The 25,587-nt window shown below is 39.7% G+C and overlaps 1 protein-coding gene across 2 annotated transcripts in view; it reads right to left on the bottom strand.

Moving 5' to 3' along the window:
• SF3B3 (splicing factor 3b subunit 3) overlaps positions 1 to 25,587 on the bottom strand; it is a 46,365-nt gene that overhangs the window by 6,245 nt on the left and 14,533 nt on the right. For both annotated transcript variants that reach the window (XM_061174432.1, XM_061174433.1), the window contains exons 9-17: positions 20,612 to 20,777; positions 18,466 to 18,561; positions 15,665 to 15,737; positions 10,157 to 10,308; positions 9,696 to 9,851; positions 8,534 to 8,689; positions 7,896 to 8,039; positions 4,424 to 4,546; positions 3,538 to 3,692 (exon numbers count right to left, since the gene is read on the bottom strand). In XM_061174432.1, the coding sequence (XP_061030415.1) occupies positions 3,538 to 3,692; positions 4,424 to 4,546; positions 7,896 to 8,039; positions 8,534 to 8,689; positions 9,696 to 9,851; positions 10,157 to 10,308; positions 15,665 to 15,737; positions 18,466 to 18,561; positions 20,612 to 20,777 (1,221 nt within the window). The remainder of the gene's footprint in view (positions 1 to 3,537; positions 3,693 to 4,423; positions 4,547 to 7,895; positions 8,040 to 8,533; positions 8,690 to 9,695; positions 9,852 to 10,156; positions 10,309 to 15,664; positions 15,738 to 18,465; positions 18,562 to 20,611; positions 20,778 to 25,587) is intronic.

The raw sequence follows: 25,587 nt of genomic DNA, 5'->3' as shown, positions 1-25,587 counted from the left end.
ACTGGTGTTGAAATGGTCAATAAGCAGTCATAGCAAACACATCAATCCGTAAAGCTCTAATGTTGGCATTAGACAACAAGAAACAATAGCCTTCTTATCTAGAAGATTACACACAAGAGACAAGGAGATCAGGGCAGGGCCTTTACTTTAGCAACAGCCCAGCACTGTTCATGGTGATTCCAGTTTCCACCAGTGAAACCTACATTAGAACCCTCAGAGGATTTTTTATCCCTCCAATGATAATGTGATAGTGACAAGTTAAAATTTCCTCTTGATTATTACTGACAAACCCTGATATAAGGAGTACGAATTCCAGGGCTTCCCTGGTGGCGCAGTGGTTAAGAATCCGCCTGCCAATGCAGGGGACACTGGTACGAGCCCTGGTCCAGGAAGATCCCACATGCCGCGGAGCAACTAAGCCCGTGCACCACAACTACTGAGCCTGCGCTCTAGAGCCTGCAAGCCACAACTACTGAGCCCACGTGCCACAACTACTGAAGCCCGTGCACCTAGAGCCTGTGCTCCGCAACAAGAGAAGCCACCGCGATGAGGAGCCTGCGCACCGCAACGAAGAGAAGCCCCCGCTCACAGCAACTAGAGAAAGCCCGCACACAGCAACGAAGACCCAATACAGCCAAAATAATTAATTAATTAATTATTTAAAAAAAGAGTACCAATTCCAAATTCGTTGAGAAGCACTGCAATTATCTCAACATATGTGGTACTTGTGTGATAGTGTTTCATAAAATAAAGTGGATGCCATCCTGAACGAAAATCACCTAAACTTTAGGAAATCCACAACGATGCACAAAGAGATGGCAAGTATCAGTTCTACAACCTTTGTCAGAAGGGACAGAGATGTGCATTAAGTCAAATTATGAGCAAAATGAGCAGAACCCAGATGCTCTTAAAAATATAGACACCTGGTCTCTAACAATGGAGTTTTATTTTTAATTTAAATATTCTCTACAGATCATATACAATCTGACAGCAGACCTAAAAAGCAATGGAAGATAGGAAAAACCATTTCAAAGTGCTGAAAGAAAAAAACAGCTAATTAAGAATCATTTAAAAAGAGTACAATATAAAAACCAGAACATCTTCTAATAGACTATGATTAACACCATTCCACTCCCATAAATATCCAAATATTCTGAGGGGATAATTAGCAAGGTCCCTTTACTTGCAGACATTAAATCAAATACTTTACCAACATGTGAGTAAAAAAAAAAATCAACTGCTAAACATCAAAAACTGTCATTCCGCAAGGAAAAAAAAAAGTACGGCATAAACAAAAACCACAACCCCTGAGTTTTGACTCTTCTAGTCCAACCCACACACTGGCCTGCTTTCATAAAGGCACTCTACCACGCCAAAAGGCAGACTCCAGACAGAGGGAGCACCTGTCCTAAGGGAGAAACATAACATGGGAAGGGACAGAGATGCTCCCATGTTGTATTCTTCCTTGAAAAACATGAGGCTAGCCAGCGTTTGTCAAAGTGGGGCATATACCACTGCTGATACCCAAAGTGACTTCAGGCAGTTCTCAGATGGAGTTTTTAAAATATAATTCTTTAAAAAATAATTAATCTTTTGTGTGCCAAAGGATACCACCAAGAAAGTAAAAAGACAAGACTTCCCTGGTGGCGCAGTGGTTAAGAGTCCGCCTACCAATGCAGGGGACATGGGTTCAAGCCCTGGTCCAGGAAGATCCCACATGCCGCGGAGCAACTAAGCCCGTGCGCCACAACTACTAAGCCTGCGCTCAAGAACCCGCGAGCCCCAACTACTGAGCCCATGTGCCACAACTACTGAAGCACACACACCTAGAGTCTGTGCTCCGCAACAAAGAGAAGCCACCGCAATGAGAAGCCTGCGCACCGCAACTAAGAGTAGCCCCCACTCGCCACAACTAGAGAAAGCCCATGCGCAGCAACGAAGACCCAACGCAGCCATAAATAAATAAATAAATAAATAAATACCGAAAAAAGAAAAAAAGAAAGTGAAAAGACAATCCACAGGAGAGACTATCTGCAAATCATATTATCTGATAAGGCAGTTGTATCTAAAACATAAAAAGAACTCTTACAATTCAATGATAAAAAGACAATAACCCAATTTAAAAATGAGCAAAGGATCTGAATAGACATTACTCCAAAGAAGAACAAAGAGCCAATAAGCACATGAAAAGATGCTTAACATCATTAACCATCAAAGAAATGCACATCTAAACCACAATGAGATATCACTTCACACTCTCTAGGATGGCTAGAATCAAAAAGTCAGATAATAACAAGTGTTGGTAAAGATGTGCAGAAATTGGAATCCTCAAACCTCATTGGTGAAAATGTAAAATGGTCTAGCCACTTTGGAAAGCAGCCTGGCAGCTCCTCAAAAAGTTAAACAGTTACCAGCAATTCCACTCTTGCAGGTACATACCCAAGAAAAATGAAAATATACACCCACATAAAAACTTGTACATGAGTGTTCACAGCAGCGTTATTCATAGTAACCAAAAGTAAAAGTGAATGGTTCTGACAGTAAGTACTGTGGACAGTGGTGTTTAAACTATGTTCCCAAGAATTCTTCTTATAAGTTTCACACAGCAGCCTTCCCTGATATTGTTCTGGGGGAAAAATGTTCTGCTGCTAAAAAAAAAGTTTGAAAACCTGTGGAATTGTCAAAATAAATAAGGAATCAAGGAGATAGAGAGCACACGTCGATAAAACAATTAGAGGATACATGGATGAGGCTAGGCCTTGAAAGGCAGAGATGTGTGTGGGAAGCATTCCAAGGACAGGTGCAGAGATAAAAAACCAGGAAGGAATATATGGAGGTATGCAGGGAGAGTAATTCTGCTGGAGCATAAGGTATACAAAGGTGCTGACGCTTAGAAAGAGAGCGACAATGACTGAAAACTTCCAAAAGTTTTTGCAAACAAATCTGGCAGTTCACTTGATTAAGCAGCAAGTGATTCATATATCAAGAGGTCAGAGTTCCATTGTAAACAGCCAACAGTTATAACCAGGACATGTATGACACTGGCGGCATTAAAGGGTTAAAAAAGAAAACAAACACAACCAACCGCCAAAACTTGAGACAGTCAAACTGAATAGGTTATTTTCCATCTTGCAATACAGACAGTGTTCACTCCAATGTGATCAGTGTAAATAATCTGTCAACCTGCAAAAGGCCTAAATAATTTATATTGGTTAATATTTAAGATATAACACTGCAAATGCAAGACAGAGTGAGAAAAGATTATCAGTGAGCCAACAACGCCTGCTCTAAAACCAATCCAATGGCATGGCCCTTGAAAACAAGAATCTTAAATCTCAGAGATTGAACTACACTGCTGAGTATAAAAACTTGGCCCTGAAGGTCTAAACAGAAGCTAAAACTCCCAAACACCAAGACTTGGCTACCAGGTACTTAAATCCTGAGCCAAATGAAGGTTTCAATTACAACACACTAGTGCCATGGCAGAGTCAGCTCTCTGCAGCCTCTTGCGGGGCTTCAACTGTGGGACTCTCTCACCTCAGGGTATTGGTGGAGATGGCCACAATGCCCTCAGGGCACTGTTCAGAGGCGAAGCCAGATGCAAATTCCAGGGTCTCGTAAGACAGGGGGGTGAGATGGAAACGAGATTGGTAAGAATAGCTCAACCATGAGCGGCTTGACATGGCCAACACCTGAGGAAAGAAAAACATCTCCAATAAGCTTGGGAAAAGCCCAAACATGGTATGCTAACCAAATTATCCTATCCCCAAATTTCAGTGTGCAGAATATCCCAAGGAATTTTAGAAACCTATAGGGTTACCTTAAGAAAAACAGGCCTAGAGAAGAGGCAGTATGGCTTACTATTTGCTAAAAGCATTGGCTATTAGCCAGATGACCTACTAATCACTCAATCTCTGAGCCCCAGTTTCCACATGTGTGAAATGGGAATACTATCACAAGGCTGGATAGTTGCAAGTATTAAATGCAGTAACAAGTAAAGAACTAGCAGAGCACCCAGCAACACTGATATTCTTAGCTACAAAGGACACAATGTTTACTAGCCTCTTTCACATTACACAATAAGCCATGACACTGATACCAGGTTGCTCCTGGGTACTGGTATCCTACATGGGAGGTTTCCAGCTCTCAGTGTACTCCATTTGCTCAGCCTCAGGACTGAAGGGATCAATACTCTAACTCACCTATAACCAAATCATGGCACAGTGCCATGCAAATCCAGTTAAGAAGCTCTAGATTAAGAGACCCAAGACTTCCCACATGAAGGAAACTAATCAAGATAAAGCTAATGTCAACTAACTACAACACTGGTGAATTAATGACAGCAAAATTTATACCAAGGGGATTTTTCTCAGCTGATGTCACTAACATCCAAAAACACTATCTGCCCCCTTTCATTACTTACTGCCTCCTGGCCTTGCATCCGGACACGAAAGAGTTTCACAGGACGGGACCCCAGGTACCTAGTGCGGGTGTCAGACAGATCCCCAGTGACAGGGTCCAGGACAGTTCTCAGCAACACACCATTCTAATAAAAAGGAGAGGAGTGGTTAAAGCCTATACATAATGGAAGCTTCTTTAGCTACTTTATTTAATTTCAGAGCAGATGGAAGGAAATGACTAGGTGGTTTAAATATATAGTAATCAGCCAGCCATTCATTCACTCTCTCCTAAATCACTCATTCACTCAAATAGCTATTGAGTATTTACTAAGTGAAAAGCACAGTTACTTTTCACTGTATATCCTTAAAAATATTTTTACCAAGTATGTTAAACTCTTCTTCATAATTTTAAGTTTTAAGATATATGCACAGTTTAATATCCACGCCTACTGTGGTCTATAAATACCATTTCCCTTAAAAAGAATAAGAATCCTTAGAGAAATGGCTTCTTCAGGTCTGAAGCAAGAATGTTCCAAATGTGTGTGGGGCACTTCGTTGTGCCAGAAGGAAGCCCCCAAAGATAGTGGGGTCATGTTAAAAGGACAAAGGAGCCAACTTGAAAGGGGAACTCCCACTCATCTAAAATGTGGCAATTTAGCATCCAAAACAAAGATTACAACAGTTTGATGCACAAATATTATAAAATCTGCAAGTTCATCACGTTATTTAAAAAAAACAGAAACAAACACTTCATCAGTCTTCATTGGAGTATGCTACGGCACCAACTCCTTACTCTGAAAATAAGTGAACAAAGGGGGAAAAATGAAACATTTATCCTTTCCCTATATGAACTGTACTTCAGGGTAAGCAAAGATATAAAGCAAATTTTGTCTCTAGAGAAAAGTTCCAGCTAATTAAAGAATGAAATAGAAAACCATCACTTCCCAACCCCTAATGAATCTAGGCAATGTGTATCACTGGCTGTTATTAAGTAAAAGATGGACGGGGAGCTTTAAAACAGATCATTTAAAATAGATACTAACATTCTAACATCACTAAATTAAAGTGGGACAACCAGACTTCATATGCCACCTGATTTAATAGGAAAACAAATGGCACCTATAAAAATATTCTTGTCCCTCACCAAAAATAAAAAAACAAAAAACACCTGCATCTGAATCTGATCAACCTCTTGGTCTGTGCTATCTAATACTATAGCCATCAATCAAGCCACATGTGGTTAGTCAGAATTAGAAGTGTGCTGTTAGGACTTCCCTGGTGGCGCAGTGGTTAAGAATCCGCCTGCCAATGCAGGGGACACGGGTTCGAACCCTGGTCCAGGATCCCACATGCCACGGAGCAACTAAGTCCGTGCGTCACAACTACTGAGCCTGCACTCTAGAGCCCTCGAGCCAAAACTACTGAAGCCCGCGCGCCTAGAGGCCATGCTCCGCAACAAGAGAAGCCACTGCAATGAGAAGCCTGCGCACCGCAATTAAGAGTAGAGAAACTAGAGAAAGCCTGCACGCAGCAACGAAGGCCCAATGCAGCCAAAAATAAATTTTTTAAAAAAAGTGCTGTTACGTGCAAAGTACCAAATAGCAGATTTCAGAGACCTAGTTCTCCCCATTCCCAAAAAAATAAAAGGGAGAAAACATAAAATATCTTAATTTTCTACTGACTACAAATTGAAATATTTTGGATATACTAGGTTAAATAAAACATTAAAATTTAACTCCATCTGTTCCTTTTTTGTGGCTACTGAAAAACTTAAGTTATACCTGTGGCTTGCATTATATTTTTAATGGATAGCATGGTCTAATCTACCCACCAGTTTGCAGGAAATACAAAGGATAAAGGAACATCAAACACACAAGGAATGACTCTGTCAAATCCAGAAGGTGGGAAATTCCACAAGAAAAATGATCTGGTTTCTTTAAAAAAAATTTTTTTAACAGGTTGGGACAGTTATTAAAAGAAACATAAAAAGATAAATCAAGCAGATGAAAACTGTGGACAGCTTTATGTAGATCCTGAGTAGAACCAAATGTAAAAACATTTTTGGGAAAAGAAAAAAAAAGGAGAAAACTAGAATATGGGGGTATCAGATGATATTAAGGAATTGTTAGGGCTTCCCTGGTGGTGCAGTGGTTTGAGAATCCGCCTGCCAATGCAGGGGACACGGGTTCGAACCCTGGTCCGGGAAGATCCCACATGCCGCGGAGCAACTAAGCCCGTGCACCACAACTACTGAGCCTGCACTCTAGAGCCCTCGAGCCACAACTACGGAAGCCCATGCGCCTAGATGCCGTGCTCCGCAATAAGAGAAGCCACTGCAATGAGAAGCCCGCGCACTGCAACGAAGAGTAGCCCCTGCTCGCCACAACTAGAGAAAAAGCCCGCGCGCAGCAACAAAGACCCAACGCAGCCAGCCATAACAAAATTTAACAATTCCTTTGTTTGTTTGTTTAAGCATGATCATATTAAGGCCTCAACACACACAAACACACACACACACACACACACACACCCTCAAGTACAGCTACATTCTCAAGTACTTAAAGATGAAATTATATACCATATTGGATCTGCATTAAAATACTCCAGGAAAAAGGAAAGAAGGGGAAAAGACAAAGTGCTGATAACTGGTAATAGGTACATGGAGGTGCATTACATTAGTCTAACTCCTGGGCATGTTTGAGAATTTCTAAATTAGGAAGTAAAATTAAAAAGCAAAAAGTACCTGGCCTAGATGAAAACGAAAAGTATCAATACATGGTCAAAACCCCTGACAACCTCTGATCCTTAGGTTCCTGCCTTTCGGGCCATGAAGAGCTCAGGTGCTTTGACAACAGGGAACATCTAGGGGCCCTTTATTGCTAATGGAGCCCATTATGAACTGTGAGACCCTCCGTATCCAGGGGTTCTGAATCCACGGATTCAACCAACCATAGATCAAAAATATTTGAGGGGAAAAAAAAAAATTCCAGAAAATTCCAAAAACCGAAACTTGAATTTGCAGCAACTATTTATATAGCATTCACCTTGTATTAGGTAATTAAGTAATCTAGAGATGATTTAAAGTATATGAGAATATGCGATTACTATGCCATTTTATATAAGAGACTTGAGTATCCTCAGACTTTGGTATCCAAGGGAGATCCTGGAACCAATCCCCCAACGATACCAAAGGACAACCATATTAGTTTCAAAAGCTGCATACTGTGAGAAGAACTATAGGCAACTCTTAAGGACCCCATCTAGTTCTGCCACAGAACAGTGATTGCTAAGCATTTTTATCAAAAACTCTTCATAAAAATACTTTTTTCTAGGCCTGATGTGTTCTAATTAGAGCTGAAATAAGTGGAACACAGAGCAGCATTGCTCACTTCTCATAAGGTGGGTAACTGAAACCACAGGCACAGTATTGAACAAAGAAGTCATGAAAGTAAAAGAAGCCCTGACACCAACAATGTGAGCTTCTAGATCTCTTACCTGTAGCCCAATATTCAGGTATAAGAAGCCAATAGAGCCCCTCTCACCCAGCTCATCCTGCTTCTCAGTCCCACCCATTTCCACAATACACAAGGACTCAGGCTGGGCTGGGAGAGCCTGCATGCTCAGAGGTTGCAAACAGTCCTAAGGGGGAAAGAGAAAAGAATAAAACATGGGAAGTGACCAATTTTGGAAAAAACTTACCCAGAGAAATCTAATTCTAGAAGTGAAGAACAACTCTTTCTCATGGACAGGAAAAACCTGAAGAAGTTCTATTTAGACTGAACCTTAGAACAATCTCTGGAGAGGATTGTGCTTTCCTTTTTTTTTGCAAAAGTGGATAATGGTAAAAGTAAATATGCAAAGGGCACCTCTTTAAAGTCATCCAAGGCCCTTTTCTGCAAACACAGTCTTGGATTTTTTTTTGTTTCTGTTTAAACTAAAAAAGGGAATCAAGACATAAGCCAAGGAAGCAAGCACTGCAGAAGACTCCTGAGGTGTGCTGCTACAATAATCAGGAGAAGCAGCAGGTGGAGATTTCAGGGTCCAGCCCAGCTGATCTCAGAGAGGGACATCAAAAATGGGTCAGGTGCTCAGGTTCCAAGTGGAAGATCCTTAAAGTTGAGAGTGACACTCACTGAGGGATCCAGGGAGATGATTCTGACAGTATTGTCCACCAGCCCCACAGCCAGGAAGCGAGACCGCTGCTCTCCAGGGGGCACATTGGCCAGACTCATGCACACCACATCTGCTGACATCTCCTTCCGCTCCGTGTATTCATTCAGCTGTCCTGACTACAGGAATGAAGACAGAGAGAGGTCACAAACCACTCCAACTTGCCCCCAAACCCTGGGCCTGGAGAACAAAGGGGGCTTGTTAAGTTCCTTTTTGCTTCCTCGCACTCTTCTTACTATAATCAATGACCAAGAATATCTCTACCTGAGGTTCCAAGACTAAACTCTACAGGCTAATGGAAAGCAAAATTACTGACAAGAGAATCAAGAGACCCTTGACAAGTATAATGCACCACAAATTTTCTAAGCCAACCTAGCTCTCAGGAAATGAAAATACATAAAACTGTTTATTTGTCATGAAAATACTCTGGGTGAAAGAGAATTCAAATATGGCAGTTAAAGACAAAAACCCTCAATCATAGGTACAGTTGGACTATACAAGTTGGCCACATCCAGAGACTTCTTAAGAACCTAATTAAACACACCTAACATCCTTCCATATATAAAAGTAAAATAAAATTTCTGAAATTGCAGAAACTAAACATATGGCAAGTATCTGGTGGAAAACTAGAGTGTGAAGGGCAGAAAAAGTGTTTCATTGCTAAGATGGCATTTCATAACTCCAATTAGAATTAAAGACATGAAAACATATCCACCTCCAACCCCCTTGTAAAGGGCTTTTGGACACTTTCCCTTCTCATTTCCCTTTCATTTTTAAAATTTTATTTTATTTTTCATGTTTTTAATAGATCTTTATTGGAGTATAATTGCTTCACAATACTGTGTTAGTTTTTTGTGTGCACAACAAAGCGAATTAGCCATATGCATACACATGTCCCCATATCCCCTCCCTCCCACCCTCCCTTTCCCACCCCCTAGGTCATCGCAAAGCACCAAGCCGATCTCCCTGTGCTATGCTGCTGCTTCCCACCAGCCAACTGTTTTACATTTGGTAGTGTTCATTTCCCTTTCTTATGAATATATAATCTAGATACCTGGACTGCAACTCCCATCTTCACCTCTGAACCCTACATTAAGTCCCACAGTGAACGGTAAAATAACATACGGGATCCATTTCAAAATAGACCAGTTCTCCTCCTGTCAGGGCGATCACCACTTGTCGTTGGTTCACTGCACATTTCACAATTGTTTTCTTTCCAGGAGTCTTCCACTCATTGACTCTCTTGTCTGCTCGTATGTGCCGAATGCCATCAGGATACACCTAGAGGCAGTAACAGAAAGAAACCCAACTTTAGCAATTTGACTCATCACTCAAGCATGACCCTCACACCTATCAGATCTGTCAGATCTAGAGGCACTGTATTTGAGGCACCAGTTGGGTCAATGACAAAAAAGAGTTAAGAGGTCCCAGAGAAGGTTAACTTCAAAAAAGTTCATGTTTTGCAGCATCCATTTCAAAGAAGTTTAAAGCTCCTTAAATGTGAACCCAGCAATCTACACCATAATGAGGTCAAAGAAAGGACAAAGTAAGGTGAGCAGGTTAAGTAGCTCTCTGAGAATCCTCACCTGCACTAAGGCATCATCTCCTAACAAGGAGCAGGACAAGGTTGGGGTAGTGCCCAGAAACCCAGAGTCAGTCACTTCTTCTACAGTCTCTCCAATGGACAACACAAGTGTGGCATTCACGAAAGACACAATGATGTAAGCATCAAACTCATCTGAAAAGGAAAGAGAAGAAAGAAGTGGGTTAGCTAAGAACTCATTAGTTACAAAGCCAAATGAGACACACTAAGCATTCTCTTCAGAAACCTTCCAAGGCACTTCTTCTATGTGTAGTCATCACACACAGTCATGTGGCAAACAGCACAGGATGATCCAAAAGATAATCAAAGGTCATAACAGCCTACAGATATACTTTGCTTCCTTAAATGGCTAAACAGTACATAAAGTAGACAAGCCCACATCTAATACCTTTGAAAATTAGTATTTTCTTGAGACATTTGCTAGAAAAATGCAAGAGAACAAAGCAAGAGGAAATTTTGTATACAATATTTATATGTACTGAAGCTAGAGTTTCAGATGCCAATCACAATCCATTCTTAACAGATACTCCCTATAACCAAGAAAGGTCCCCATCTTCTTCCAAAAGTATCTTATGGGGAACACAAGACCTAATGAATAAAATAGTGATTACTTAAGCCTCCATGAGACTAAGTTATTCTAGGGTTGGAAACTGAGAATCCTAGGATGTCCCAAAAGGAATGATGTAAGAACACTGGATAACCAGGGATGGGGCGAGTGGTGGTGGTGGGGTGGTAGTTTATATTGTCAGCCCTTGAACTCTCTAGTTTTTCACATTTAAAAATATAACTATTCGATGGTCATGAGCAATCCTATTAGAACTTGCTTTTCATTTAATAAAATGTACTTGGATAAACAAACACCAACAAGTTTTTCAAGGTCAGCGGTATACAGGCAACCCCAAAAGTTTCTCACACAGATCCCATAGTTAAAAGCTGTCTACTTCCTACACATTCCATCCTACAACATAAAACAACTTCTGTATGTATCTCCCACATCCAGCACAATGTTTGGCATAAAGCTTGATAAATGCTGAGTAAATGTATGTTCATTTTTTTGAGATGACTTGAGATTTTCCTACTTTACATTTGAATTTTCTATATCAATTCCCCTCTTCCTGTCCCCTTCACACAGAAATCAGGCAAACAAGGGATGGAATGACAAGTAGACAAGGTACTAAATTGGAGTGGCTACCTCACTCTTAGCAGAAGCAGCTGAAGGATCCTGCTTGCCTGAGTCCTTGTCAGAGCTCAACACCATAGGCCTGATCCACCCCACTCACATCAAGGACACAGTCTGGATTTTGATTGCTCCAAGGGTCATTCAGCTGAACTAAAATTACTCAATGAGTTCAGCAGAATCAGTGCTCTTTACAGAAAAAGGGACCAGATGAAAATGTATTATTGGTATAACCTATAGTAGCGTTCTGACCTATTAGCAGGACATAAAATCAATTTGGTGGATTGCAATCAGCATTTTAAAATACAAATATATAGAAATAAATATAATTTATGAGGATGCCTCATAGTAAGGTAAGTACTATTCTGCAATACTGTTGCTTCAGTTAACAATACGTGTGCACTGAATGAGTGGCTGAAAGGCAAGGATCAGAGATCTTTCCCAATGGGTATAATCTAATGGCTACACCAGGAATCCAGAGTAAGGGGTTCCATCATAAGGAATAACACTGAACAAGCAGATAATTGGTTTTAGATTACTTTATTATAACTGTCAACATGTATCCCATGCCTGGGGACACCTTATAAAATGGCTTTGTAAGACCGCACTGTTCACATCATAAAACATGGAGTGCGGACGTGGCTGTCTCTGAAATGGGCGCCTTAATAGCGCACAACAAAACCGTCATCGCTCTCCACACAACACCAAGCTTGGAAGCTTTGCTCCAGCTCTCAGTTTTTGAACTGGAAATTTCTGGTGTGTAAAAGTAATAGGAATTGCTTAATTTTAACATTATATAAATATTGTGTCCTTTCCCATGTTCTCAACACTGAAACCTTGTATCTTAAAAGCTGTGCCAGAGCAAATTAAAGCCAAACAAAAACGGGCTCAAACTGGTCAGGATTTCGGCCTCTTCCTTCAGTCAAGGGAAAAGGTGGGCTTCCAGAAAAGAAACCACACATTTATAACTTACATGCAGAGAATGAGGGGAGTGAGGAAAAAGGGCTGCCTGGGCCCTTATCCTTCCTCTGACCCAAGGCCCCAGACTGCTCAGGTATAAAAATAAAGAGATGCTCGGTGGACTTAAATAGGGTCTTACGTTTGCTGGGCAGTTCAACAAGGAGTAAAGCAATGACTGATATCTGAAAGCTGCTTTACATCACGGATTTCCTCAAAATATCCACTACCCTGTAAATACTAAGCACACTGTAACTTCTACCCTTTCCATTCTACGGCCAGGAGGACCAGAAACAGATAAGCTGCTCTTGTGTCCTAGGCAGGTTATAGGTTAAAAGGCGGACTTCAGAACAAAATCAAGCTTCAGTCAAGATAAATGACTATGAACTATGAAATCTATGTTGCCTTCTTCCAGAGGTTTCAAATTTCATATGAAAGACCATTAGTTCATACCTCAGTGAAGAATCTATTAGGATATGAGAACGCATCTTTGTCTCAGTTAAACAGGACTTCTATCTGTCTGAGCAATACGGAAGCAGCCCACAGAAGAGGGAATGCTTTCTTCTTCTTTCCCCCGCCTTAGTATCTCAGGCTCAAAAAACAGCTCACTACTCCAAAGGGAAAAGTGAGTAACCATCCAGATGACTTAGACCTCCAATGTCTCATTCTCACTCTATACTCAGACTACTCAGTGCTTGTCTTGCCTCAGCACAGTCTTGATTATACTCAAAAGAAAGAGAAAAAAGGGGGGTTTTCTCCAGGACCTAATCTTTCAGTCAGTACACGTGGAACATACGAAAACATCAAGGGAGAGTATGAAGTTAAGATTTTCTAGCTACAGCCTCTTTCAGCTTAATGAGAGGCAAATTAATCACATGTTCCATATTCTGTGGGAGAAAGTGATTCCTGCCTCAGACTATTTAACATACAGGCAGATGGGTGTGCACCACTAACACTGCACATGGAGAGCCAACTGCAAAGTTACCCTCTGAAAGATGCTACCAGGGCAGCCTCAATATTTTGTGCAGGTCCCTCTCCCTGGGTAATCTCTAAGACCCCATAGTAGACCCTAGCAATAGGTACAAGGTACACACCTGTGGTGATCAGCACCTTCACCAGCCACCTGTGGAAGAGAAAAAAAGGCTTGGTATTGGTAGTGTGCATCACCAAGTACCAGCCAAGGTTAGTAGTTGCCTGGAAGACTGCAGCATGTGTGGACATGTGGAATAGTAACTTAGGGTATCTGGAAAGAGAATGAACAGAGGGAACTTGACCTGTTTTGTGGGTGATCACCCAAATTATAGTTTCTAAAGAGTAAAATTTATCAGGATGTAATCATTTCCTAGATTTTGGTATCTAGAGGACAAAACTTTTCAGCTACAAGTTCCATCATGCAACATACCACTTACCACGAACTTATCTAACTTACCCCAAAAGCCTTTCCTGATTCTCAAACACATGCCTGTTCCCTCTCCTCTAACCCCTCCTGGCAACATGCTTGCTTGTGTCTTTCATCACATCAGAACACACAACAGTTTATACTTATCTTCTTCTTTTTTAAAAATTTATTTATTTATTTATTTATTTTTGACTGTGTTGGGTCTTCGTTTCTGTGCGAGGGCTTTCTCTAGTTGCGGCGAGCGGGGGCCACTCTTCATCGCGGTGCGCGGGCCTCTCACTATCGCGGCCTCTCTTGTTGCAGAGCACAGGCTCCAGACGCGCAGGCTCAGTAATTGTGGCTCACGGGCCTAGTTGCTCCGCGGCATGTGGGATCTTCCCAGACCAGGGCTCGAACCCGTGTCCCCTGCATTGGCAGGCGGATTCTCAACCACTGCGCCACCAGGGAAGCCCTTATAGATGGCACATGCCCTGAGAGTAGAGTCCTATCTTAATTACAAGGTAGCAGAATGAGAATACTGAACTTATCCTAGAAAACCAGCATGACCCAGACTCACTATAGGGTTAGTCAAATGAACACTAGATTGAGATTCGGGAGACACCGCTTTCAGTCTCTTTACCTAGGTGCCCTATCTTGGGACAGTCAACGCCTGTGATTTTCGGTCTTCTTCATAAAAATGAGGGGTTAACTTTCCTGCAAATCTAAATTGATTTTACAGTAAAGTTTAATAAGTGAAAACAAAAACAAACAAAAAAAGAGGAGCAAACTAGGTTTATCTCAAAGGCTCTTTCTAATTCAAACAGTCTGGGAAATGTTTTTAAGAGCCTAAATATCAACCAGCCAATCTGCCACCAAGCTAAAGGTGAACGTCAACAGTGACCAGTTTCTTTATGAAGACATTACACAAAATGGGGAAATCTTTCAAAACCCATCATCTAATAATTACCTTCTCAGCTAAAATGAACCTACTAATTTCCTATTCACTTTTTCTTTCTACTCAACTCAGATTGGATTCCAATGCTTACATGAAGACAAAATCCACTAAAATGTGTACTCTATCAACAGAAACGAGATTTCCCTCCTCCACATTTCCCAGCTCCCTTAAATTTGTTCCATACAACCAAAACATCTAAATAGCAGGAAGAATTCCAGCTGTTTTCTTGAAAAAGCTTTGTATATTGGCCAGTCCCACATTCCTGAGGGAACAAGAGGAAAATGAGGTCTAGGAATAGAAATGACCTACGATCCCAAAGAATCAAAGGGAAAATGAGAATTGAGTTTCATCTCTAAGGGACTGAAATTCAGTTGTCACAAGACTTTCCTGATATTGCACTAAAAAGAATTTTCCCATAACTTTCAATTTTTTAGGATGAGGTGACCATTTTTATTCAGGAGCTCAGACTTCCTCTTTCCTCCATCCCTTCTTTTCCACTCACTCTAAAATTCTGATTCCATTCAATCAACCTCCGCTTTCCTTAAACACAACTACTATACCTATTGAGCAGGACATTAACAAGCTTTACCAATGTCTTAATACCCAGAATAATACCTTTAATTTCACTGTGATTTCAGCACAATAAGAGAGAAAACATCGTTGAAGAAAAAAGAAGCAAAAACTTTCCCTTACACCATACTCCTCACACAAATGGAAAGAGTATCTTAAAGATGAATGCAGTCAAAGAACACAACATACGACAGCTCTATCTATGATACTCAAGTGTATATGTGCTGAATATTAACAGCCACCCTACGCTCCCCTTACCCATGTGTACAAAAAGTAGTAAGTGAAGGCACCCTGATTGGGACAGCCTCAAAAACATGGTGTTGAGTCAGTAGAAGTTTCTAGTATATGGTGCTAGATGATGTGATATAGAAGCATTATGAATGCAGTCTCTTAAGCCTTCTATTGTCAATGGCACCCAGACCCTCATTTTGATTGTTGGGAAAGGGCTGCTTACCTTCAATGTGCCGACGCACTGTCCAGACAGCATTGGGGTTACCGGGTAGCTCTGAGACAGCCATTTCTGATACCTGACAGGGAGAGGAGACAAACCACAGATCCAGTGAGCATGAAACTCAGATCCTTACTTACAACTACACTAAGTAGTACAGTCCCAACATAGCAGGGCTCACACTGTGTACTTGATTAAAACATTGGAACCATCTAGTCAAAAAGAACGTAAGAACCAAAACGCTAGAGGTATTGGCAATTCCCATAACAGACTTCAGCAAGAAGTGATGGAACATCTAGGACAGTTGTTGCAGCCAAGGCCAAACGCTTCCTTTGGGTATAACATGCCTGCATCCTCCTCAAAGTGAGCACGTGGGAATGAAACAGTCCATCTAGGTTAGCATCCCGTTTCTTTCTTTTTTTAAAAATTTATTTGTTTATTTTATTGTATTCGTTTTATTTTTGGCTGCGTTGGGTCTTCGTTGCTGCGCGCGGGCTTTCTCTAGTCACAGCGACCTGGATCTACTCTTCGTTGCGTGCTCGGTCTTCTCATTGCGGTGGCTTCTCTTGTTGCGGAGCACAGGCTCTAGGCGCCTGGGCTTCAGTAGTTGTGGCTCGTGGGCTCTGGAGCTCAGGCTCAGTAGTTGTGGAGCACAGGCTTAGTTGTTCTGCGGCATGTGGGATCTTCCTGGACCAGGACTCGAACCCGTGTCCCCTGCATTGGCAGGCGGATTCTTAACCACTGCACCACCAGGGAAGCCTCCCATTTCTTTTCTTTGTTCCCTCAAGGCCAAATTCCATCTCCCTTCACAGAACAATTCAAATGCCACATTCTTTAGGAAAAATCTTCCCTTATTCTCTTGGCTGGCAGTCATCTCTTCCTCATAAGTTCTCACAGGAATCACAATCACCACCTCTTAGGACACTTACCTAAAAAGTGATCTGAGGAATTGTTTTGTCCTTCCTACTAGATTTTTATGCTCCTTAAGGTCAGAGTCAAGAATCCTCTGAATGTCCTATAGGCTCTCAAATGAGAGTAAATGCAATATGTAAGATGAACTCAAAATGATCTAGAGGAGAAAACTAGGTGTGGGTTATACATTAACTGTCTGTGATATCCTTGCAATTTTTCTGTAAATCTAAAACCATTCTAAAATAAAAATTTTATTAAGTATTTTTTAAATGACCTAGAAATAAAAAATTAGGCAGCCTATCATACTGTACAGTGGAACTACATCTTATAGGAAGAACGTAAGTATATACATGAAAGACGTTACCCTTTTGTTGGTTTACTGACGTAATAATAGCAGGAATACCTGATCGTGGTACAGGAGAATCTTGGAAAACTTCACCATCAATAAAACGTAAATGTCAGGTATACCACACTCTATACACCAAATGTAATATCTGACAGTGACCTTGTTCAACTGAGACCATAATCTAGCTAGACAACAACGTCCAACAATTTAAAAACAGTTTTATATAACACAGATTTTTTTTAATAGAATTGGAAAAAATTAGGAGGGAGCAGAGGACTCACAAACAATGATTCTTAATTGGGTCCTTTATCTCTTACACGGTACACAAAATTTTCTGTTAATGCATATATGTATTTTTTGTGTTGAGTGCTTGCTTTAATCAGGTGCTCAACAGGATCCAATTAGCAATAAGTAACTAATCAAGAACTACTGGTCTAAATTGGGTTCAAGTCATCGAAAATTTGGTAACCTGATGAATATTTTGGCAGTCAAGATTTTTTGAATTCTCTGAAACTATACTATTAATAGCTAACATTTATTGAACAGTTACTATATGCCAGAACTTGAGCTAAGTGCTTCATACGCATTCTCATTTAATTCACACAACAATCCTTTAAGGCAGGTCCTATAAAGCTTAGTAATAGCTATTAAGTAGTAGAACCAGAATTCAAAACCAAGGTCGTCTTCCCTGTGTTCCAATAAAAATTTCCAAAAACAGGCAGTGGGCCTCTAAGAGCCTGGAGTCTGCTCAACCCCAACCTCTAAGAGCAAACTGTCAGAGAAAGCTTTATTTTACTCCTAACAAAATCAAGTCCAGGGCACTTGCTAAAAGCCATCAACACTAGAACCATGATGAGAAGAGGGTGTGGGATTTGAGAAGGTAATTTTGAGTATCCATATCACCTAAAAAGTCCAACAATAAAGGATTCATTGCGGGGGGTGGGAGGGTGAAGGGATGAATTGGGAGATAGGGATTGACCTATATACACTAATATGTATAAAACAGATACATAATAAGAACCTGCCATATAAAAAATAAATTAAATTAAAAAAAATAAAGGATTCATTAAATAAATTCTAATCCACCCACTGTGGAGATATATTGCAAGAACATTAAAAATGACATGACATGAGAGCACACAGTAATCAGGAACGTAATAAGATACAAAAATATATATACAATATTAACATAGTTAAAAATATAAGTATCTAAAAGCTACGAAAAAAGACCAACACTAAAAGGAAACGGAGTAAAATGTGTCATGCAGATTTCCTAACCTCCACGTAATGGCGACTGAACCTGGAACTAACAGACGTGTTTCTCCCCTTTGATCCCTATTTGCCAGATTTTTAAAATGTGCCTACTGTGCTAACATGTTAAAGGATAGGAAATTTAAACTCTAAACTTTATGGAAATGGGGAGGAAGAAAACATTTTTCTTTCACAGAAACATTAAATACATCTTTGATCTCATTAGAATAAAGCCTTAGGCTGCTTTGTCAATGCTGTCCTCCAAACCCTGCATATGATCTAGAAATTCCAATCTTACCTCAAGTCCATGCCTTAAGACTCTCAGAGATGACCTCGGTCCCCTACCACAGGCCACATATAGCTGTGGAGTGTCTTCATTGGCCAGGTCAGCTATCTGCACAGAGAAAGGGGAAAAAATGTCTACTTCTGCTACTTTTCCATACCCAAACCTGATTGTTCTCAGGGCAACAAACCACTTTTTAGTTTATTAGGCTTAAATATTGCTACTGGCCCTGGGGGCATGGAGTGGAAAAGACCCAATGTTCCAAAAAGCAAACAGTTTGAAGCAGCAAGTTTTACCAACAAAAAAAGCTTGTTCTTTTTTTTTTTTTTTTTGGCCATACTGCGTGGCATGTGGGATCTTAGTTCCTTGACCAGGGATCAAACCTGTGCCCCTTGTAGTGGAAGCACGGAGTCTTAACCACTGGACCACCGGGGAAGTCCCACCTGTATCAGTTCTTGAGTTAACAAAGTATTTCTTACAATTACTGAAATTGTTATATAACCTCAAATTGAAATCTCAGCATTTCCTTCCAACTAAAAATATAGACAATATATTATATTATCATTATCCGTGACTTTGTCACCAATATTAAAGTTTATAGATACCTCCAAATATCATTTCCCTCATCACTATTTCAAAATTACATTTACTAGATCTGCTGTTAGAACGCACATGATCACAGCTGCCCTATCTACTACAGATGTTCCTATGATGTATCTGACCAATTACGGGGTAACTCTGCACCTGGCTGTTTGCCACCAAATGGGGAAGCCATGTGTTCTTGTACTAGTCACCCCAGACATCTAGCTGCTTTCCAGTACAAATATTTGTTGATCAACATGTGGAAACAAATTATCTGTATTGTAGTTTTGTCAAACTGTACAATTCAAATGAAAATTCTTGACTGTAAGGCAGTGCAGCCTACTGTAACATGGATGAGCATGTGGGTTGTGAGCGTATACAACCTTCACACTGACTTCTTTAAAAAATTAACTCACCTATTTTAAATGCACTATCCTGTTATTTTAAGCCCATTACAGAAGCACATATACTAATTTTTCACAATTTCAAAAACAATTTGCTCTCTTGGCTATCATATGTTTATTACTATATGTATTTAAAAATATTATTCACAGAGGGGATCCAGAAGCCTCACTAGGCTAGTAAAGAGATACATGGCAAAAAATGCTTATAGCCCTGCTACAGATACCTGAACTTCCTGTTATTCTTGACCTACAAACTATTTACACAATTATCTCCTCAAATTCCAATGAAAGCAGGAAAAAAAAAATCAGTAAAAATCCAATTAGGAATTATTCATACTTATTTTCTATTGCCCTCAAGACTAACCCTTTCTCAAAAAGAAAGAACAAAAGCAATTAACTTCAGAAATGCTAATTTTACCAGGAAGAGTGCCTGAATACTGACTGTGTGTCCCTGGCACACAGTGAGCAAAACTCTTGCGCTAAAAGTGTAATCATCTAGACAGGGTAGGGTGGTGCCTAATGATCACTGGAACCCCAGGAATCCAGGATGCAACAGCATGGTAAAATTTCTGCTACACTTGAGTGCCAGTAGTGAGAGACACAATTCCCATCTTGGGCCACCTTGGGTTCCCAAAAAGGTTCTGTTACTGATCCCAGTGTCTCTGGAGTACTCTACGGAGGAAATGAGTGTTAAAATGAGATATAGATATTCACAGACTGTTACGTGATAAAAGGTCTACTTCAGAATACTGTAAAGGATATGAGCATATTTACATTAAAAAGAAAAGTGTAACACACAAATGCTTATAGATGCAGAGAAAATGCCTGGAAGCAATCACAGGAAGGTATTAATGGCACAGCCTCGGTGGAATAGAGGGTTGAAAAGATTGGGGGTTGGACTTTTACTTTTTATCTTTTGTACAGTCTGAATTTTTATAAAACATGATTTTTATCATTAAAAAAAATTTTTTTAAGCCCAAGGATCTATGTAATGGTTTTTAATTACCCAACTACCTTTAGTTGCTTCATCCTTATACTCTGGCAATACCACAGATACGCTGATGAACCTCTTAAACTAGACCTTAATTTAATTGGAGTTAAAACTTTAAACTCATTCAGATTCAGAAACAGTTGGCTAGCACCGTTCATTATGGAGTGACTGGAAAGACCCTCACCTGGCAAAACAAAATGGGAGAGAGGCTGTCCAACTCATCAACCAGCACAAGGTTTTTGAGTGGTCTTGGCTGAAAAAAGAATGTATCTCCTTCTTCCAGAGGCATGGCAGATGAAAACTCAGGTTCTTCATCATCATCTCCAAGATGTGCAATTTGATATAAGTAACTACGGAGAAGCAAAGACTTTAGTTAAAATATTTTCTGTCTGATGTACAACATGATAAATATAATTAACATGCTATATGTTATACATGAAAGTTGTCAAGAGAGTAAATCCTAAGAGTACTCAACACAAGGGAAAAAATTTTTTTCCTATTTCTTTAATGTTGTACCAAATGAGATGAACTGTGATAATCATTTCATAATGTATGTAAGCCAAATCATTATGCTGCAACACCTTAAACTTACACAGTGCTATGTGTCAATTATATCTCAATAAAACTGGAAGGAAAAAAGCAAATAGCATTTAAAAAATATTTTCTGTCTGAAGATGTTTGCCATCAACATAATGCTCATAAATCACTTTAATATTGAGTCAGCATCTATAGTTTGAGATCTCTGCTTATCTGACTGGGGTTTTCTATTTCTTTAAGAAGAGGGATAAAGAAATTAAGACTACTGAATTCAAACTGGTACAGTGGCAGGACCTTAGCATCACAGTGGTTAAGAGTACTGGACTTCCACTAGAGTGCCTGGGTCTGAATCCTAGCTCTGCCGCTTAACTAGCTGCATGTTATTACTTAATCTCTCTGTTGCGTCAGTTGCCTCATTTATAAAATTGAATAGTACCTTCCTAAAGAATTCATTGAGTACTTAGAACATTGCATCGCACCTAGTAAGCATAGTTTTTGTCAAATAAAATGAAATATGGATAAATGAAACCCAAAGAAAATCTATAACCACTTCTTATTTTAACCAGTCACCAGGCCAAATCTAACAAAAAACAAGAATTGGTGATTTCACAAAAGTATGCAGATACTGTAGTATTATTCCTGAAACAAAACATAAACATATCCAGAGATAATAAGCAACAAAATCATCTTGCCCTTCTCCTGTCTGTCCTCTGGGGGTCTGTAAACTGATTCAAAGGCAAACCACAAAAAAAAAATAAAAAAGGGAAAGCAATTTGGGAGTAGATAATCTGTAACAATATACCATCATAAACTGAGTGTGCAATGAGCACACTTTTGGGAAGCAGCTCAATTAAAATAAAATCACACTGCTGGTCATATTTATTCTTTAAGTCACATACCAAACCTTCAATACAAAGCACTTTAAACAATCCAATGTAGCTTTTTAGGAGCAAGATAAAATGATTAAATCGGGGTCTGAAATACATACGACACTCAATAAATGTTAGCCAAACAAACCTCAGCATATAACCCTTCTGGTAAACTCATCAGATTCTATGCTAAATTACGAAAAAGCAAATAGGGTTATTATCCTTGAATGATTTACAAACACATTCAAAAGAAAGAAAATAAAAAGTTAAATAATACAAACTTCTTATTCAGGCAAGATGTCCACATACAGATGATAAAGGTCACCCGTCAAAGACACTTTCACAGATAACCAAGAGGATGCTGGGTTCACTATCTCCATCACAGGAAAGGTTGTTACGGCTGAATCTCGATAAAACAGTTTCTGTGATTATAATGTGCAGGAACTTTGGAACCAGGTGGTCTGGCTTTGAGTTAAATTTAGTTGTGTGATCAAATTTCTTAAATTCTCTGTGACCCCAGTGCCCTTACTATAAATGGGTTAACAGCACTGTCTTACAGGGAATGTTATGCATCAATATTTGTAAAGTACTTAGAACATAGTAAATGCTATATTAAGCATCTGATTGATAAATAAGTTTGCTTTATGAGTTAACACCCATAGCACATGTTTCTGATGCCCCAAATCTCCACTCCTAAGTCTTCCAGATTTCAGGTGCAACAGTAATGGGTAATTTCTCACAAGTTCAAACCCGTCTCACTCTAACAAGCATCGCACCTGTGCACTGTAGTCTTTCTATTCTCTGCCCTCAGAACATCTATCCCGTTGGGGGCTGCCTGAGCAACAGGATGTACAGGGGACTTCATGCCCCCAGGGGTAACCTTCAACCCAAGAGGGAGAGGAACTGGTGTTGTTAACCCTCAGGTGGGCAATTTTCAGAGGCATTCTGCATGCTTCTCAGAAGGTCTTGACAGAAGCCAGTTTCCAATGTCCACAGCAGGAACCTCAGTAATGTGCCCTTAATGTTGGCTTTTCCTCCTTTCCCTATCTCTCCCCACTGATCCCTCACTCTTGCTTCTTGCAATTACCTCCCAATAATCTAGCCTTGTCTGCTTACAGGGGAGCCCAAACTAAAACAATATAAGAAAAATGTTTAGAACAGTGCCTGTTACATACAGACAAGTGCTCAACAAATGTACACTATGATTCTTTAGAACAAAAGGAATCATTGTCTGTATTATTTCTAAAAGACTTTTAGAAGACTTGACAATTAGAATGTGTAAATCCCAGCAAACACACTATCTGCACAAGGTAATGAGCAAGAACAGAATACCTTATATGTCTGCAGCTACTGATTCCACCCACAGCCTTATCAAGACAGGTTATTATCTAAGTTTTTAATGTCTGCCAATCGGCTAGGTGAAAAAACAACACCTCGTGGTTTTTTTTTTTCTATTTTTTTGGCCACACCTTGAGGCACGCGGAACTTCCCGGACCAGGGATCAAACCCGAGCGCCCTGCAGTGGAAGACAGAGTCTTAACCATTGGACCAGCAGGGAAGCCCAACACCTCGTTTTGACTGGCATTCCTTCAATTATGAATTAGCTTGAAAATCATTTTACATATTACACTTCTAAACCACTAGTATTTCTTTTACTACGAAAGGCATGCTCAAATCCTGCACCCATTTTTCTATTGACTGAACTGCCCATTTTTACTCAATGATTTTTAAGAGCTTATTAACTCTCCCTTTTTCATGTAGTGAAAAGAAAAAAGATTTCACACACCATTGGTGGGAATGTAAACTGATGTCATCTTTTGAAGTACAATTTGGCATTCCCTATCAAAATTTCATCCCGCATACAGAAATTTAAACTATGGCTTTATTCAGCTAACATGCAAAGATACACCTACAACGTTCACTATAACACTGTTGGTTTTTTTGGTTTTTTTTTTGATAGGTAAGAAGTGGATTTATTTAGACAGAAACACACTCCACAGACAGAGTGTGGGCCATCTCGGAAGGCGAGAGAACCTATAGCACTGTTATAATAGCAGAAGTACAAATTACCTAAATATCCATCAAGAGGGGGTAGAGCCATAAAATATTATGTAGCCATTAAAAATGTCTTCTCTACACCGAATGCAATGTATGAGTCTTACTGGGATCCTGATCCAAACAAATCAACTTATGAAATATTGAGACAATATAGAAATTTGAATACTGACTGGCTATTTTATTATATTAAGAAATTACTGAGCTTCCCTGGTGGCGCAGTGGTTAAGAATCTGCCTGCCAATGCAGGGGACACGGGTTCGAGCCCTGGTCCAGGAAGATCCCACATGCTGCGGACCAACTAAGCCCGTGCGCCACAACTACTGAGCCTGCACTCTGGAGCCCGCGAACCACAACTACTGAGGCAGCGTGCCACGACCACTGAAGCCTGCACGCCTAGAGCCTGTGCTCCGCAACAAGAGAAGCCACTGCGATGAGAAGCCCGCGCACCACAACGAAGAGTAGCCCCCACTCGCCGCCAACTAGAGAAAGCCCGTGCACAACAACGAAGACCCAATGCAGCCAAAAAATAATTAATTAATTAATTTTTAAAAAAGAAATTATTATTATTTGGGGGAGGTATAAATAAAACAAGACTGGCCATGGGTTGGCCTTTGTTGAAGCTGAGTGATGGGCACACGTAAGTTCATTAACTACACTATTCTCTCATTATGTGCCCGATAGAAAATTTCCATAATAAAAAACAAAATAATTTTAAGTGAAAAATACAGACTTACTGACATGGAAAGATTTTTAGGATATACTGCGTATTTGAAATAGTAGACTAATAGTTTTTTATAGACTGATGCAGTTCTCTAAAATAAAACTACATATAAATACAAGAAAGTAAAAACACTGTAAGCAGATACAATGTTAAAAAGTAACTATTCTGGAATACTAGGATTATGGGTGATTTTCATTATTTATTTGCTCTTTTATTCATTTTCCAAAACTTTCTACATTATCAGAGTAAAATAACAAGAATGGGAGTAGTCAACATTTACTAAATGCTTACAACAAAAAGTACTTATTAGCGTTTGGCATTTGTATGAAACACCCACAAAAACCCTCATACATTAGAAATGTAAAATGGTGCAGCAGCTATAAAAAAGTTTAGCAGTTCCACAAGAAGTTAAAGAGAATTACGGTATGACCCAGAAATTCCACTCTTGGGTACATACCCAAAATAATTTAAAACGAAGACTAAAACAGATATTTGCACACCAATGTCCAATGCTGCATTATTCACAATACCAAAAAGGTGGAAAGAACCCAAGTGTCCATTAACAGGTAAACAAACAAAATGTAACCACCATACATACATACAATGCATTATTATTCAGAGATAAAAAGAATAAAATGTTGATACATGCTACTACATATGAACTCTGAAAATATTATGCTAAGTAAAATGAGCCAGACAGAAAAGCACAAATGTTATATGATTCCACTTAGGTTACCAGACGCTGGAGGAAAGGGGAATGGGGAGTTATTCCGTAATGGGTACAGAATTTCTGTCTGGAGTGATAAAAAAGTTTGGAAAAATGGCAGTAATGGTTATACAACACTGTAAATGTAATTAATGCCACCAAATTGAACATTTAAAAATGGTTAAAATGGGAAATTTTGTTACATATATTTTACCACAAAAAAGTGGGGGAGAGAAAAGGTGCTAACAAAAAACGAATGTTAAAGATCT

Source organism: Eubalaena glacialis, chromosome 18, assembly GCF_028564815.1.
Source record: "Eubalaena glacialis isolate mEubGla1 chromosome 18, mEubGla1.1.hap2.+ XY, whole genome shotgun sequence".
Taxonomy (NCBI): domain Eukaryota; kingdom Metazoa; phylum Chordata; class Mammalia; order Artiodactyla; family Balaenidae; genus Eubalaena; species Eubalaena glacialis.
Note: the sequence above shows the minus strand (reverse complement) of the source record. Positions and strands in the feature narration are given on the sequence as shown.